This window comes from Nestor notabilis, unplaced genomic scaffold, assembly GCF_000696875.1.
Source record: "Nestor notabilis isolate BGI_N333 unplaced genomic scaffold, ASM69687v1 scaffold6760, whole genome shotgun sequence".
In the NCBI taxonomy this organism is placed as follows: Eukaryota; Metazoa; Chordata; class Aves; order Psittaciformes; family Psittacidae; genus Nestor; species Nestor notabilis.
The window spans coordinates 1-16593 of NW_009909612.1; the positions used below are offsets into that span (position 1 = coordinate 1).

The window sequence follows — 16593 nt, forward strand, 5'->3', positions numbered from 1 at the left end:
CACCATGGCGATTCCCATGGTGCCTATGGAGACGCAGTTGCAGAGCATCTTCGAGGAGGTGGTGGTGAGTCCGTGGGGCTGGGGAGAGCGCTGTGGGTAGGCCGGGCCGGGGCCCTGCGGCCCGCTGTGCTCCCTCTGCGAGGCGGGGGGAATCCTGAAGAAGACCAGAGAACGGGGAGAAAAAGGGGTTGTGTTTTCCTGACGCGGATAGCTTACCCAGAACCAAGCTGTATTGTGCCGAGTTCGCTGTAAAATAAGCAGTTTAAGGAAACGTTTCAAAGGAGGCTGTGAGCAGATGAATGTCTTGAGGAGACATTTCTTGTAAGCCACCATAATGGCGTGAGTAAGTCGTGGAAATACACACGCACAATGGTACTTGCAAACCGAAGCATGGTTAGGTAGGTCATTGAAATAGACTAGAATAGACTATTTCATTTGGAATGGGCCTACAACAATTATCTAGTGCAGCTGCCCTATCAATTCAGTGCTGATCCCGTGTTAAAGCATGTTATTTAAAGCATTGTCCAAATGCATCTTAAACATTGACAGGCTTGGGGCATTGACCACCTCTCTGGGGAGCCCGTTCCAGTGTTTGATGACTGTCTCAGTCAAGAAATACTTCTTAATGTCTAGTCTAAATTTCCTCTGGTTCAGCTTTGAACCTGTCTGGATCCCAGGGAGAAGAGATCAGCATCTCCCCTCCTTAGGAAGCAGTAGAGAGCAATGAGGTTTCCCCTAAGCCTCCTCTCCAAAGTACACAAACCCAGAGTCCGTAGCTGCTTCTCATATAGGACAATTCTTCCAGCCCTTTCACCAGCTTTGTTGCCTTCCTCTGGACACTTTCAAGGACCTTGACAGCCTTCTTAAACTTTGCGGCTCAGAAGTACGCACAGTATTTAGGGCGAGTTTGCACCAATGCTGAATACGGTGGAATAATCACCTCTTTTGACCACCTGGTTATGCTGTGTGTGATGCACCCCAGGATGCAGTTTGCTCTCTGGGCTGCCAGGGTACACTGCTGACTTATGTTGGGCCTGCTGTTGACCAGCACCCCCAGATCCCCTTCTGCAGGACTGCTCTCCAGCCACTTCTCTTCCAGTTTATACTTTTTCCTGGTGTTACTCTGTCCTTTGTGCGGGATCTGGCATTTGGACTTGTTAAATTTCATCCCACTAATTATAGGCCAATGTTCCAATGTATCTAGGTCCCTCTACAAGGCCTTTTGTCCTTTGAGAGAGTCAGCAGCACCTTCCAGTTTGGTATCATCAGCAAACTTGCTAATGGTGCATCTAACACCTGCATCCGGATTGTTGATAAATACACTGAATGGGACTGGCCCTAAAATCAAGCCCTGAGGAACAGTGCTGGTGACCAGTTGCCAGCTAGATGCAGCCCCATTCAGTACCATGCTTTGACTTCTGCCCTTCAGCCAATTCTTCACCCAGCATACTGTGAACCCACTGTTCATCCCACAATTGGACAACTTGTCCAGAAGGATGCTGTGAGGGGTACTATCAAAAGTCTTACTTAAATCCACAAAACCCACATCCACTGCCTTTCCTTGGTGCAGTAGGTGGGTGATCTTATAGAAGGGTACCAGACTAGTTAGATCTGTCTTTCCCTTAGTGAACCAGAGTCACTGGGTCATTAAGTCATTGATTTTTAGAGCTCAAATGAATGAGCTTCTTGGTAGATAGGAGCGCTTCATGGCTGGAAAAACTGGGGTAACAGTAGCTGATAAGGTTATGAACAGGAGCCTGACTGACATTTCAGAGAGGAGGCTGGTCAAACTGTCTGCTCTGGAAAGAGTATGTAGGTCCCGTAGAGAGGTGTAATTGAAAGTGGTGTCCATAGGATGAATTTTAGTAGAGGGAAGGTTGAGTTTTGATTCCTGTTTTAAATTTGCCTTATAAAATGCACAATGTACTTCTCTTTGAATGGTGTCAAGTTGCTCATAGCATATTAATTGTCAGTACCCAACTGATTTCTTGTTTGGGCACTGTCACTGAGATTATGTTTTCACATGTTTAACATTGTGATTTGACTGTGTTGTCACATTGCCTGTTTTTAAGCAATATTACTTGCCTAGAATTTTTGTTGAAGAACAAAAGGCCCTTACAAAGTTTCACTGTATTTTTGAAGCCAGAACTGAGAAAATAGCAAGTTGTTGCTTTCACCGCCGCTATTACTGACTTGGTAGACAGCAACAAACCTTAAGTTTCTATACACAACAGATGAGTATCAGTTTCCTTTTCGTGTCTTGAGAAAGCTGTGAGTAGCAGTGAGAGGCGGTTCAAGGCTGTGTGGTTGAAAAGGTTCACCAGAAAGCTTATTTGGATACATTCTCTTATTTCTACAATTTAAAATGAAAATACATAGTGGCTAGTTACAGATCACATCTGTGCATAGTATGAAATTCTTGCAGAAGGTAGAAATAGTTGTAGGATAGTATTTTCCAGAACCTATTTATTGATGTGTTAGAATAATGATGTAGAAGTCTTCGAGCAAAATGGAGGTGGTGGGGATTTTTGGGGGTTTTTTGGTTTTGTTTTTTTTTTAAAGGGGGGGGTGAGAGGAGGTAAGAAAAGAAAAAAAAAAGGAATGTTTTAGAGAAGATAAATTGGATATTTGTATATCCATCCATCCCTGGCAGTGTTCAAGGCCAGGCTGGACAGTGTCTTGAGCAACCTGGTCTAGTAGGAGTTGTGCCTGCCCATGGCAGAACGGTTGGAACTAGATGATCTTAAGGACCTTTTCAACCCAAACTATTTTATGACACTATGATACTATATAGTCTTTCACCTAGTATAATCATTCACTGTATAATCATTCAATGGAATTTAAAAAGCAATGAATCTAAACTAAGATGAGAAAGTAATTGTAATAATTGGTTTGTGTTACTGAGTGTCATGCAACATAAATGAGACAAAAACTTGATGGAATTCAAAAATATTACTTCTTTTCAAAGTATGAAAAAAGCTGCAATAACAGAATCAAAAATTTATCCAACTTTCAGAAGTAGATTAATATCTAGGCATTCAGAAGAAAAAGGAAAAAAACCCATCCATCCTACCCCAGAATCCACCAAAACAAAACAGAAAGCCTTAGTTTGAATCCACAAGATGTGTTGTTTTTATGAAAACAAAGCAATCTCAACTTTGAAAGAGTCTAGCATAGCAGAAGAAATAAATCTCTGTCTGATACAGCCCTATAACAGTATGACTTACCCTTTTGGGCTTCATCCTGGTGGTGTGATACTCATAGAAACCTCGCAATAGCTCACTCAGAGTTTTTTCTCTTGCAGAAAACAGAAGTAATTGAAGAAGCTTTTCCTGGGTGAGTGCAATTTTAGTTTATTTGTGCAAGACTTGGTATAAATGTATTTTCTACTTATGCTTTTCCAATGGGTACTGCTAATAACTAATGTTTTTGTTTGCATCAGTATGTTTATGGACACTCCTGAAGATGAGAGAACCAAACTGATCAGCTGCCTCGGTGCTTTTAGACAGTTTTGGAGCAGTCTTTCCCAGGTTAACATTTAATTTTGTTTCTTACAAGTACTTGATACACTTTTTTTAATGTAGTGATACATTGACGCAGGGGAACAAGCTGTAAGGTTTGTGTCCAGTCATTCAGAATCTAGTTTCAGACATGGTGCAGTAAAGAATATAGAAAGACTTTGCAAGAAAAAAGATTAGTTTTGTCATGTATAAGATGATACAGTTGTTCAGTAGAGGTTGGTGTGCAGTGTTAAGTAAGGATAAGCAAATGAAAGTATAACAGTTAAGAAATAAAAAAAAGAGAGTTTGTTACAGCGTTTCCAGTAGAAGTGAGTAAGTAGGGGAGGGGAAAAAAAAAGATAGTTGTTTATGTTCAAAAATTACCTTCCAGAAGTTAGATACCTCTAGACTCTGTTCTGTATTGGAGACCTGGTCATCTTTGTTTTCACTGAATTTGATTGTAACTGTGAAAGGGAAAAGGGAAAGAATAGTATAGAACAATTCTGTTTTATTCTGTTCTCTGCTGACTTCATGTGAAAACCAAAGTTGACTATAGAAATCAATGTTTCACCCATGAGGTGTTTCCAGTACTGAGCAACTGCACTTTCTCAAAATAAGATCAAAAGGCTTGTAGGAAAAACAAGACAACTGGACAACTTCTACCATTTATAATCTTGTTCTTGTGTTAGTGTAATTTCTTTGTGGTAGGGTACGATATGAATTCTACAGTTTGTTTCACTGCTTGTAAATACGTTCTTTCTCCCCTTTATTGCTTTTTCAGGAATCCCATGAACAGTGTGTCCAGTGGATTGTAAGATTCATTCATAGCCAGCATAGTCCTAAAAGAATTTCTTTTCTTTACGACTGTTTAGCAATGGCAGTAGAAACTGGACTTTTGCCACCCAGGTGAGTAACTATGTCAGAATGAATCGATAAATAGGGTTTGTGGAAGTTGTAATACTGGAGGATATTTTATGATGAAGTTATAAAATTATTGCTGGAGAACACATGCTTATTATCTGTCACTTATTCTTACATTGTCTCCTGCTAGGATGGTTTGTGAATCTCTCATAAACTCCGATACACTTGAATGGGAAAGGACACAGCTGTGGGCATTAACATTTAAATTGGTCCGGAAGATTATTGGAGGCGTAGACTACAAGGTATCTTCCACCCATTCATTTCTTTGTGCTAAGACACTTCATTTTCTGGCTTTTTTTTTTATCATTCTGTGCCAGAGACATGCAGTATTTCAAAGTCTGCTTTGATTATGAAAGAAAAAAATAATTCAGTGAGACCACTTTTAATACCTTTCTGTAGTTGAGCTTTACCTTAATAGATAATTTTGTGTGGGCAACTTAACTCTTCCTACTCTTTTCTTCATTGCACTGTCATCTTTCATCCCTCTTTCAGTTACGACAACCCTAATGCAATTGCAGAAGTGGTAGACATGGGAAGGTAATACTATCAAGCACGGAGGCTTAAGTTCTGTTATCTGCTCTGACCGCTGTTGCTGAGTAGGAAAAAGGTCTTAAAAGCCAGGTCTTTGGCAGGGTACAACTCTTAACAGAAGGAGTAGGAAACCATACATCTCTTGCAGGGAATCACCTCACCAGCATTGGTGTGTTAGAGCTAAAATATAACACTGTACTTTGGTCAGCCTATACAAGCCATTGTAGGTTGGATGTCTCTGGCTATACATCAAAATTTCAAGAGTTACGTTCTCATCTGGGGTATCCTGAGATTAAGAGGTTCCATAAAGGACATTAAGTTCATTAGTGCAGCTAATGTGTCTGTCCAAGTAGTGTCTAACCATATTCATTGTCTAAATTTTTTGCCAGAAATAGAGCGTCTGAGAAATTTAATTTTGTGTGCTTCCTTTTAGGGTGTGCGTGATCTATTGAAAGTGATCCTAGAGAAAATATTAACAATTCCAAACACTGTGAGCTCAGCTGTTGTACAGCAGCTTTTAGCAGCAAGAGAGGTAACTATCTCAATTCTGTTCATTATTATTACAGAGGAAGACAGACTTCATTCTTTTGTTGTTAGTGAGTTCCTAATAGCTGGGATAACTCTCTGAGAGTTGGTACAGTTCAACAGCAAAGACTTACTCTTCGTGCTCGAATTCTTTTCTGTAATTTGATTTTATACAGTAAACAAAGAGCTTTTTAGGAGTTGTAGATAGGAAATAAAATCCATAACAGGAGAGTCAGGCCCAATATTTGATTTGCCTAAGATAAGATGTATGTGTTATAATAGTGAGATTAATTTCTTAATTTTTTAGTGACTAAAAATAGTAATTATTTTCAATACTTTGTAGGCAGACAGAGGCAGAGATTTACGTAGGCTTAAACAGTCTAAGTTACACTTGTACAATTAAAAACAGCTTTTAAACTAATGTTCTATCAGAATACAACTTAAGAAGAAGTATTTTAATTAGTATATCTATTTTCATGGGCTGCGTCAGTAGACACGACTACACCTTTGTTTACCTTACCCAAAGTCTTTTACACTGATGGTTTTGATTTTTTTTATTTTATTTATAGGTGGTAGCCTACATTTTGGAAAGAAATGCGTGTTTGTTACCTGCCTACTTTGCAGTTACAGAAATCAGAAAATTATATCCTGAAGGAAAACTTCCCCATTGGGTAATGACACAGTATCAAAGCATACAATCTGGGGATTTGTTCCACGCAAACCAAAATGAGTTATATTTTGATAAACAGAATTTAAATGAAGATTTAAAATCTATTCAGCAGTAAGGTCTGTGATCAGGCATGTAAATTAAGATACAGGCTTGATGTGATTGTAAGCAGCTCCATGTGTTCTTCATGAAATTGATGATGTAGTTTTGACCTCTGGCCTGGTGTTCAAAACTCTAGAAGCACTGAATTGGTTTTGTTGAATGCATTTGGAAATGCAGGTTCACACTTAATCTACCAGTATGTGCTTTCTCTATGGCTTCAAGATAAAAGAAATCACTTTAAATAGCTGACCAGTGTTTTCTTTTCGTTTAAATTCAGTAATACAAAAATATTTGTGGCTCTGGTGCAATGAAAATGGTCATTGTTTCCAGAAAGAATGTAACGTTGATCTAATTTTTAATTTTGTATTCTATTAAAATAACTGAATATTGGGAAAAGGATAAATTCCTGCCTCCCTTGAATTAATGGGAGAACTACTACTGACTTCTTTTGAGCCAAGATTTAATTTAATTTAAAAATTAATTATTTAATACATTAATTTAATGTAGGTGCTTTGTGGAATTGTTACTTAAAGGCATACAGATTTGTTATGAACAGAAATTCTAAACTTGTCTTAAATCATCTGTTACTAAATGGTGTGCATTGTTTCTCTTATGCATACTATATTATTTCAGTTATTATATAACTCTTATTCGAGTGCAGACTGAGAAGAGTGTTTTCTGTCTCTTCTTTATAAGGGCACATTTTTCCTTTTGTGGTCTTAGGTTTTGGATTACTTTTCTGACTTGTTGAAATGTGTAGTAAGGCAGTTATTGACTAGACTATTGTGCATTTTATTAAAACATAAACTGTTTATGTCTTAAATATTCTTATTGTTATCGAGAACTTAAACCCTTACCTTTTTTTTTTTCCCCTGTTAATTTTTTGTCCTCACCCAGTTACTAGGTAATTTAGTATCGGATTTTGTCGATACCTTCAGACCTACAGCAAGAATAAATTCCATTTGTGGTAAGAGAATGATTTCATGAATGACTTAAAAATAAATTAATTTATTTTGAACTCTTTTTTTTTTTTTTTTTTTTTTTTTTTTTCTTATGACCTTTTGGGGCATATATTCATCTGAGCAAAATTATTCAGAGTTTATGTTTCATGAAGTATCTTTACTCTTGTCAGTTTACTCTCAGACTTGTTTCCCTTCAGTTTTTGCTCTGAAGGGGAAAATTCATATTGATGTGTTCAAAATATTTTTACTACAGCCTGGTAGTGGAAATGTGCTACTTGTTACATGGGATGCAGTTTCTAACTACAGCAGAAGTTAAGAAAATTGTAGGTTCCTAAGCTCAAGGATTTTGAGTTAATACAAATCTACTGGTATGTTAATCATAGAGTATTTTCTGACTTCAGCTTCCGCTGGCGTTTTTGTAGCTGCTCAGCCTTGCTGTTGCAGGCTTCTGTGTGAGCATTTCCCAGTAGGTCAGATAAGTAGTGGCTCTCCTTTTCTGTGAAAGGAACACTCACCTTTGTTTATTGCTAGAAATCAGAAGGTTAAAATTTGGCTGTATTAATTGTGACACCTGTTGCATTTTTCTTCAAAAAGATAAAAATGTCTTCTGTTTTCTTTGAGAATTAAGTAGCTTAATAACAGCTGCATTATTTGTTAGGTCTCAGCAAGGTCTATTGCAACTGGGCTTCTTCAGAGATTAAAAATGTAAATTTATCTGTAATGCTCCAAAGCATGTGCTTAAGAAGCATGTAGTTATTCTTATATTGAAAGTGTGGCGTAGCTTTTATGCATACGGCTTGCAGGGATCACACACAAGTTTTTACAAGACTTATATGTGTAAATGACCTCTATAGGTATGGTTGAAGGGAAAAAATGTCTTTACTTCTTGTTTTATCTGATAGTAATATGGCCAGTCTGGACAACAGAAGTAATGGACTTTGAACTGACAGTGAGATTTAGGTCAAAGTTGAAGCACCTACACTTAGATGCCGATACACAGGTGTGCTAGAGGTTCAGTTCAGATGCCTGTGTGTAAGCAACTGAAAGAAATCCCAGGTGTCTAACCTACACTAACAAGTCTGAATTTGCAGGACAAAAAACTCTTTGTGTATGATGGCGGAATCATATTGGCCTACAATGACTGAATTGACTGGATCTCCATTGGCTGTAATTGGAGTACAGATGCTTGTATTTGACTGGTCTATTGACCTTTTAGTTCTTTAGTAGTTTACTGGCAGAATCCTGCCTAGTATTTGTCTTACAGGGTTAAAACTGGAAGACTAGATTATACCCTTATTTCAGAGATACCATTTTCTTTGTGGAAAGGGTCAATGTGCCAAAATTAAATCCCTTGATCAAGCAATGGTAATGGAACAGTCTTCTGGTAACCTAAAAGGGCACTTTAAGATTATTTGCAAATACTTTACTTTTTCAGAGTAGGAAATCTGAATAAATGGTGATTTTACTCCTTAGATATTTTTATTAGGTGAAAATTAGTTCTAAAAATAAAATCAGCCTGAAGTCTTATGGTAAAAAGCTTTAAACAGTGGAAATTTAAGGGGAGCACAAAAGTGGGTGAGGCCAAGTTTTGCATCAGAATCATAAGCGATAGGCCAGTTTCGCTGTCTTAGGATTTATGTTTCATTGCATGTAGGTCGCTGTAGTCTTCTTCCTGTGGTAAATAACTCGGGTGCCATGTGTAACTCATGGAAGCTGGATCCTACAACCCTTCGTTTTCCTTTGAAAGGTCTCTTACCATATGATAAGGTATGCCTTATGAAGCTTTTTACACGTTATATTCAATAAATACAGAGCTTTTGTATCAAGGGGGGGAAATAATTTCAATTGTGAATATCTGATTGTTCCAGCTAGGCTAACATGGAAGACGTAGGTTATATCTTCATGGCTTTGTATATGCAAGCTATATGCAGAGGACCTTTAGACTAGCATGTGGTGTAACTGCTGCCCAGGATGCTGAAGAACATCAAATGTTTAATGTGCTTTGTGGGGGTTTGTGTGTGAGAGAACAAGTGAGAGCACAGAGTAGATTGGAAAATTTTTTTAGCAGTGGAGAGATGTAAGAGAATGGAAATGTAGTATCTTCTTTCTGTGCTCTTTGTTATTCCATATGAAAGATAATTTTACAGTTCAGATTTCTAAGTTTGCTTATTTAAACTTAAAACTGAGTGTGAAATAGTGGTGTACTGAAGAAATCTAAAAAACTAAAGGATCAGGGCAAAAATTCACATTGTCCAGCATCCCATTCCACATATCCTAGCTGTCTAAGGAAGGATATAAAGATAGTATATCTAATGACATATATAGTGTTCACACTTGACAGTCCCTATCATTTTGAGTATTTCCTGTTAGAGGTGTTGTTTCTGTGTACTTAGTAAACCCTCCTCTTCCAAATATTTGTTCAGTCTCCTCTTGAGCCCCTGTAAGCTTGTAGCATCCTTAACATGCCTTTGACAGGTAGTCGACATTAGAACTTCATGTTGCATGAGGAATCAGCTCCTTCTGTTTGTTTTGAGTCTAGCTTGAGATAACATTTGTCTTTGAAGTAATTCGGCTATTGGAAGATACAGTGAGCAGTTGTTCCGTACTTGATTTCATTTTACTACTCGTGATTTTTATGTATCTTGGTCCTGTGCTTCCTCAGTTGTCTTAGCTGGCTGCCTTTGAGTTCTTGATGGTCTTCCAGTGCTTCAAGGCTGTTTCAAAAAGTGTGCCATCCTTTTACTGGATGAAGAATGTTCGTCTATTTGGTCCCCATAAAATCTGTCACTTCCTAAGAGTTGTGACTATTTCCTTCTTGATTTAGGGTATTGGAGAGCAAAAAGATTTGCCGGATAATACATATCTGCGTAAATTAAACATTCCTTCTATGTGAACTCAGTTAAACATAAACTCAGTATTAAGCATAATCTGGAGGCAATATATGTTTGTATGTGATTGCTTTTTTTTTTTTAAGGATCTGTTTGAGCCACAGACTGCTTTGTTGAGATATGTGCTGGAACAACCGTATTCAAGGGATATGGTCTGCAATATGCTAGGTCTGAATAAGCAGGTACTGTACTATGCTATAACATGTGTTTTAATTCTGCATAGAATCTGCACTATTCTTTTTCTCTTTTCTTTGCTATAGCTAACTAAGCAAAACAGTTTAGGTCCAGAGAGTGAATTTTTTTTTTGGTTTTGTTTTTTTTATGAGATCATATTAGGTTAATTGGACACTGTTGTTCCTATCATTTATATATTGCTTTACAAATGTTAAATTGAAAAGTAGAGATTTAAAATATGATTTTTTTTTTTTTGCATTGCTTTTTTTTCCTATAAGGCCAGCCTCAAGTACACCTTTGACAGACAGTATGAGACTGCTAGCTCAAACAGTAAAAATGGTTTTTGTTCATTAGGTTTTAAAGCATAGTACTCTCTTGTATTAGCATGTTATGGTACTAGGACACTGAAAAGCTGGGTTTTGTTTTGTTACGTTTTTTATTTTTATACCATAGGGTGGGAGGGCTTAGTCTGACTTGGGGATCCTTGAGGCTGGCCTCATAGTCACTGTTTTGTCTTTTCTTTTTTTCTTCCTTTATTTTTGTTCTGTCCTGTCTTGTCCTGCCCATCCTCCAATGCTCTAGACCTTGAACATTGCTCAGGTATGTTCACAACCTTACTGTTGTATTGTGACTAACGATACGCTGGCCGCTTTGTAGCCACTGATTCCAGTTAGAGAATACATGTACAGTCAGGGCTTGAAATTGGCAGGACCATTAGTCAAGGGCAAATTCTCACTACAAATTTCTAGAGATACGAGAGATGTAGCATAAAGCTGACAGTCGGTGGTCCTTTGGTCCTAAAATTTTCATTGGAATGGACTGCTACAATTTCCCTTACCAGTCTTAAGAACTTTTACTTTGTCTGCTGGAATTTTCAGATGAGGAGAGATTCCTAGTTCAAAATTCCTTTTCTTATGCAGGTGGAAAAACATCCGCTGCATTTGATTGTAAAATTATAAAGCTGTAAATACATTATGGTAAATCCCCCCCCCCCCCCCAAAAAAAAAAAACCCAAAACCCAAACGAAAAAAGATTTACTAGTGGAATTTTCTTATCATTAGGAACTGTAACAAACTTCCCAACAGGCAATTATTATACTTTCCAAGCTAGTTTAAAGAAAGGTAGAGCAGAATACCATATGAAAAGTAGTTCCTTAAAATCTGACTACTTGTTTAAATAAATAAACAAATGTCAAACTAAATCAACCAAGTGGACTTCTGCTTGAAATTTGAAATTATGGGTATTAGATTTATAGTTGGTCCCTTGTTACAATAATAGATTCCCCATCTATTTTAAAAGAAACCCCATTGTTTAAGATTTATAAAATAGCGTTGCTGTTTGCAATACTATAGTGAAGGTTGTGTCAGTGTTTCCATTTAAGAAACTTTTTTCAGATTTGTAACTTGACTATAAAATTTACATGATCCTGAAACCTTGTGTATATTTCCCATTGTAAGTGAAATACACCAGTGCTTTTTCTGGACTGGGACAATGGTTTTGAATGCGCAGATTCCTACATCTTAGCAAACAGTAGTCTGTGTTGTATATTGCTATCTTTTGTATTTGAAACTTAAAGCAGCTGAAATGATAAACCTTGGAAATGAGCTGCTAGGTTTAGTGTTGAAATAAGTAATATTTGTATTCTGTGTCTATTTCTGTGTCTACATTCAGTTAATAAATCAAACTATGCCTCTGTACATCTTGTAGCTGGTAAATAATACAAGATTAAGACAAAAATACATTGAATCCATTTTATTCTTCTAACTCTGGATGGTCTGTGCCTTCAGGTCAAAAAACACTGATATTAAAGATGCTGGATTTTAACTCCTACTTTACTGTCCTTTAAAAGTAAATGAAGAAAATTTAAATGAAGTAATGAAATATATTGAACTTTATTTCTTAAACTTTGTTTCCTAGTATAGGAATACCTACACAAAGTTTCAACCTGGCATGAATTTGTATGGCCAAGGAACAAACTGGAAGAATGTAGCTTATAAAGGAAATGCTGACAGAACATTAACTATAGCTGTGTAACTAGAGTTACATCAGTATAAAGATGTTTGGGCTGTTGAAAATTCGTGAGTTAAAAATACAAAGATAGAGAAGGAGGCTGTAGTGATACAGAACAAAAAGTAATTTTCCATTTAAATGTTAATATACTCTGTTTAAAACTGTGGAAAACATTAAAATTTGAGTTGCTTTTAGTTACAAATTAACTTTATGTTATAGCTGGATTTGTTAATGTAGCCACGTGACAAAAAATAGTAACATGCTTTTCAGAAGTTGTGTAACTGTATCAATGCTTTCAGTGAAATGGCTGATAATTTTGTATTATTATTAGAGCTGAACTAATCTGCAGAAGTAAATTGTCAATATAATAGAAGACACTTAGAAATGCAAGCATTGCCAAGGTTGTTTCAAAATAAGTTCAGAAACACCTCAAAGCAATGATCATTATTTATTTATGATCATTAATTATTTATGTGAATCTGCTTGTATGCCCTGTCAACTATTTACACAGATCTAGTTGCAGGATTAGAGCCTTTGAATCTGTTGGCATTATAAACTACGTATGGTTGAGCCAAATCTGTCTTAGTTCTTAAATACTCATGAAGATGCACAGTGAAATTTTCCAGTTCAATTTTAACTAAGTAGTTCTATGTTAGAAAACTGGTCACTCAAGCCGTCTCTGAGTTGTATTAAAAAAAAACAAAAACAAAAAACAAAAAACCCCAAACAAAAACCAGAGTACAAATCCAGCTGTCCTGTAATCTTGCAGAGAGAAAACTGAAGGTAAAATTTGGTAAGTTTATAGATTCATATGTTCCTTTCAGGATTCTAAGTTTTGTTGTGGAATTTTGTTGTGGGATGAGGTTTCTAATACCTTTATCAAGTATATAGCTTTAAGTCCAGGTGTAAAAGTACAGACTTAAAAATGTTCCTTCAGTTGGAGTTTGGGGTTTTTTATATTTTGCTACTGTCTGCGTGGAGGACAGTACCTTCTCTTGCATACCTGTTTGAACTGGTCTGTAGGAATTAGAGATTTAAATTGTATTTTATCATGTGTGCTACCATAGTTTACGGTTGGACTTCATGATCTTAAGGGTCATTTAAAACCTAAATGGATCTATGATTCTACATCAATTTCTATTCTGCTGTTAGGTGGGTGGTACTCCCCAGTTCTTAATTGTCTTTTAAGGAGTTTGATGAGGTATGTAACAGCCTGGGTTTTGAAAAATTATTAGCAGTTCAAAGTGTCTTAATACATTGATGCCAAATTAAGGTTTAGTTTAGAGCTTCTACAGTCGAGCTTTAATAATGTCTTAAGGACATCATAAAGTTACTTTAAACATTTTGATTTCTATCTTTACCTTGTCTGTATGTACAGGCTTGCATGAAGAATAAAATGCCATTTTTGCTTGCATAATTGCAGTCAGGTTTGTATTGCAGTTCTCTGAACAATGAAAAACCTTTGTTATTGATTTCTCTGGGTTGGAGAATATTTGAAAGGGGAGATAATTTTACAGTGTCTTGGTTCTGTGATGTTATACACACTTTTAATTAGCAGCTGTTGTGTTAATGATTTTGCTCTTTAAATAGTATATTTCGCTGGTCACCTTTTAAACCAGCAGCGGTGATCACCAGCTCTTGACTAAGAAGTTATCTATGCCATGCTCCATTCAGGTGAATGTGTAGTTGTGTTTTCTCCTAGCTACGAACAAGGATAATTTGCTTGTGGAAGACGTTATTTCATGTTGTGCATGCATTGTGTAAGCAGAATTATTAAGTGAAAGGAATGACATAATGCAATATTCAAAAATTGTCCTTTCCCTTTTATTTTTAAAATATTATAGGTTGATGCTGGGAACTTACTATCCAATATTACTAGTGTTACTATGGCAAAGTACTTAAATTAAGGGGTGTGAATATTTTTATGTATTTCTGATTGTGAGAGTGTGCTTTGAGAACACTTGAGTGTTCTTGTGTTGCTTGTTGAAACTTACTCCTTTTTTAATGAGGAAAACTTGAGAATGCCCACTGAACTTGGTAGAAATAGAATCAGGCATAATATGAAGATGAAGCTTTAAGGTTCTATGGCTTGGTAGCATACAGTTTTGGAAAATGGAAGTGGCTGTGGCTATAGTTCTGTCTTGTATTAACTACTTCAAGCATTTAACTTGCACGGTCTTGAGTTGGACTTTTGGAGACACCATTTACTCTTGCAGGCATCTTGGGCTCTGCAGTTTGGTCTTCTGAATCCATTTCTCAAATGTGAATATTTATGAAATATTTTTGAGCTAAATGTTGTTTGCTCAAAATATTAAAAAATTGTAATAGCTTGCAGCTGGCCTTACTGACTTCTTAAAATAGCCTTCTTTTAGGGAACACTTTCAATGCTACAACCCCACCTCCCATTCCACCTCCTGAAAAACAAAGCCCAACCAACCAGAAAAAACCCCAAACCAAATCAAACCAAACCCAATTGGAGCTTTGATCTACTTAAAAAAGTGCCAGCCTTCCATCAGAGAGCTGGTGCAAATTTGTGCAAAAATGTGTATTCACTGAAAATACAGAAAAAGAAAAAAAAATGCCAGAAGGTTAAATTAATGAAGATAGAATGTGAAGTACTGCTATATTTCTTTATGATAATTGTTCTTAAAGCAATAAAAGCATGATTTTCAGAATAAAAGAATGAACTTGTTTTTTTAATTCCTGGATCCTAAACTTTTCCCAATCTTAGAATTATTCAGAATAGTGAAAATTCCTACTGGAAATTCTGGCTTTCTTTTTAACAGTAATATTTTCCTGTTGTATTCTTTGAATAACGTTACTCTAAATTAATATAGCCTAACATGATTGGACGTTTGGACATTAACCCGGTGCTTAGCAAACTATTAAATTTCAAGCCCTGTACATAGTAGTTTTGCATGCTGGATTATAAACTAGTCTGTAGTGTTGTCTGTTGCACCCTGCTCTGCTTCATAATTAGTTGCTTTGGGAGGGGGAAAAACAAACCACAAAATCCTCAAAGTATTCTCAACTGGTGGTGTTAATACTGCTCTCTGTAAACCTGTAATGTGGTTGATCCGTGATAATGGCATTGCGTACTGGAAGGGAAGGTGAAACTGTAATTGATGCTTTCTGTTTTAGTTGGAGGTTTGCGTTAAGCATGCTTCGAGAAAGCACAGCTGGAATTGTAGCTTTCTGCAGTTTTGAGCTGGCGAAGAGCATGCAACAGGGGATGCTGTTCACTATTTTGCCAACTTTTCCCATTCTTGCATTTTATTTTTAATTGAAGAGAATCTCTTTTTTTTTCATAGCAAAAGACTACCATCGATGAAGGTAGAACAAGCATCTCCTTTCAGCATCTCTCTTTACTTTTATTATTTCTTTCTTTAATAATTAAAAGGGTTTTTTTAGGCTGCCTGGCTAGTAAGTCAAAGAACTCATCTAAAGCATCCCTAAAATGTTTTATGAGTACTTGGGTGATCTTTTTAAACTTCTTTATACACATCTTTTTGCCTCTAGAAAGGGATACTGCATTTTCATGACTAGTGTTTGGGCAGCTCAGTTCCTTTTCTTTTGTATCATTAAAGTAATAATGTTTTCTTTAAGGCTGCATTATGTTACAGGCATCAACTGTAAAAAAAAACCCAAACCAAAACATTCCTGACCATTCCTGAATAGAGATTGTAATGAAACAAACAGAGGTTTGTTTTCAGAGTGCTGGCTAGCACTGTTTGAAGTAAGTTGAATTCCACACAGCTTTTTGTCCTTAGAAATAGTACAAGAGTAACCATACAAGCACAGGTAATAAAATGTTGCACTAAAGAACTTGTGATATGTGACATTATACTTGATGATCTTAAATCGAAGATTTATAATCTGAGTTCCAAATTGCTGGTAGGGGGCCTGCTTTACATACATCTGTACTAACATATGTATTTGGCTGTGTAATGCATTCCTTAATCATTATTAAAAGTCATCAGGGAAGTTGTGTATTTTAAATTATTTCTGTGCTCGCATAGCTTACTGCGGAGACTGTGGCAATCTAAATCTAACATCTGAAGAGCTCATCGCTGTACCTGATTTCTGTTCTATTCCCAGTGTGTAGAACATACCACTTTTATCAGATTAATTTTCAAGTCTTTTTGACCTTGTCTTGTACCAGGTGGTGCTACATCAACAGGACAGCGCCTAAGTATAGGCATATTAACGAGATGTTAATTCTGCTACTAGTTGTAGGTGAGCCCAAAATGAATGGAAAATAGAATAGTCATTAAGTATCTATATTGTGTCTTGGGGTGTTCCCTCTGGGTTTG

At 36.5% G+C, this 16593-nt stretch overlaps 1 protein-coding gene across 2 annotated transcripts in view; it reads left to right on the forward strand.

Annotated features, from left to right (window-relative positions):
* Nucleotides 1-4: 4 nt before the first annotated feature.
* Nucleotides 5-16593, forward strand: part of MED23 (mediator complex subunit 23) — a 37928-nt gene continuing 21339 nt past the window's right edge. The window contains exons 1-11 of one of the 2 annotated variants that reach the window (XM_010013213.1): nt 8-64; nt 3305-3336; nt 3443-3530; nt 4282-4406; nt 4552-4663; nt 5386-5484; nt 6047-6148; nt 7144-7213; nt 8863-8975; nt 10183-10278; nt 10853-10870. In XM_010013213.1, coding sequence (XP_010011515.1) covers nt 17-64; nt 3305-3336; nt 3443-3530; nt 4282-4406; nt 4552-4663; nt 5386-5484; nt 6047-6148; nt 7144-7213; nt 8863-8975; nt 10183-10278; nt 10853-10870 — 903 coding nt within the window. In that variant the 5' untranslated portion in view covers nt 8-16. Of the gene's footprint in view, nt 65-3304; nt 3337-3442; nt 3531-4281; nt 4407-4551; nt 4664-5385; nt 5485-6046; nt 6149-7143; nt 7214-8862; nt 8976-10182; nt 10279-10852; nt 10871-16593 lie in introns of both variants that reach the window. The other variant, XM_010013289.1, reaches the window with a different exon arrangement.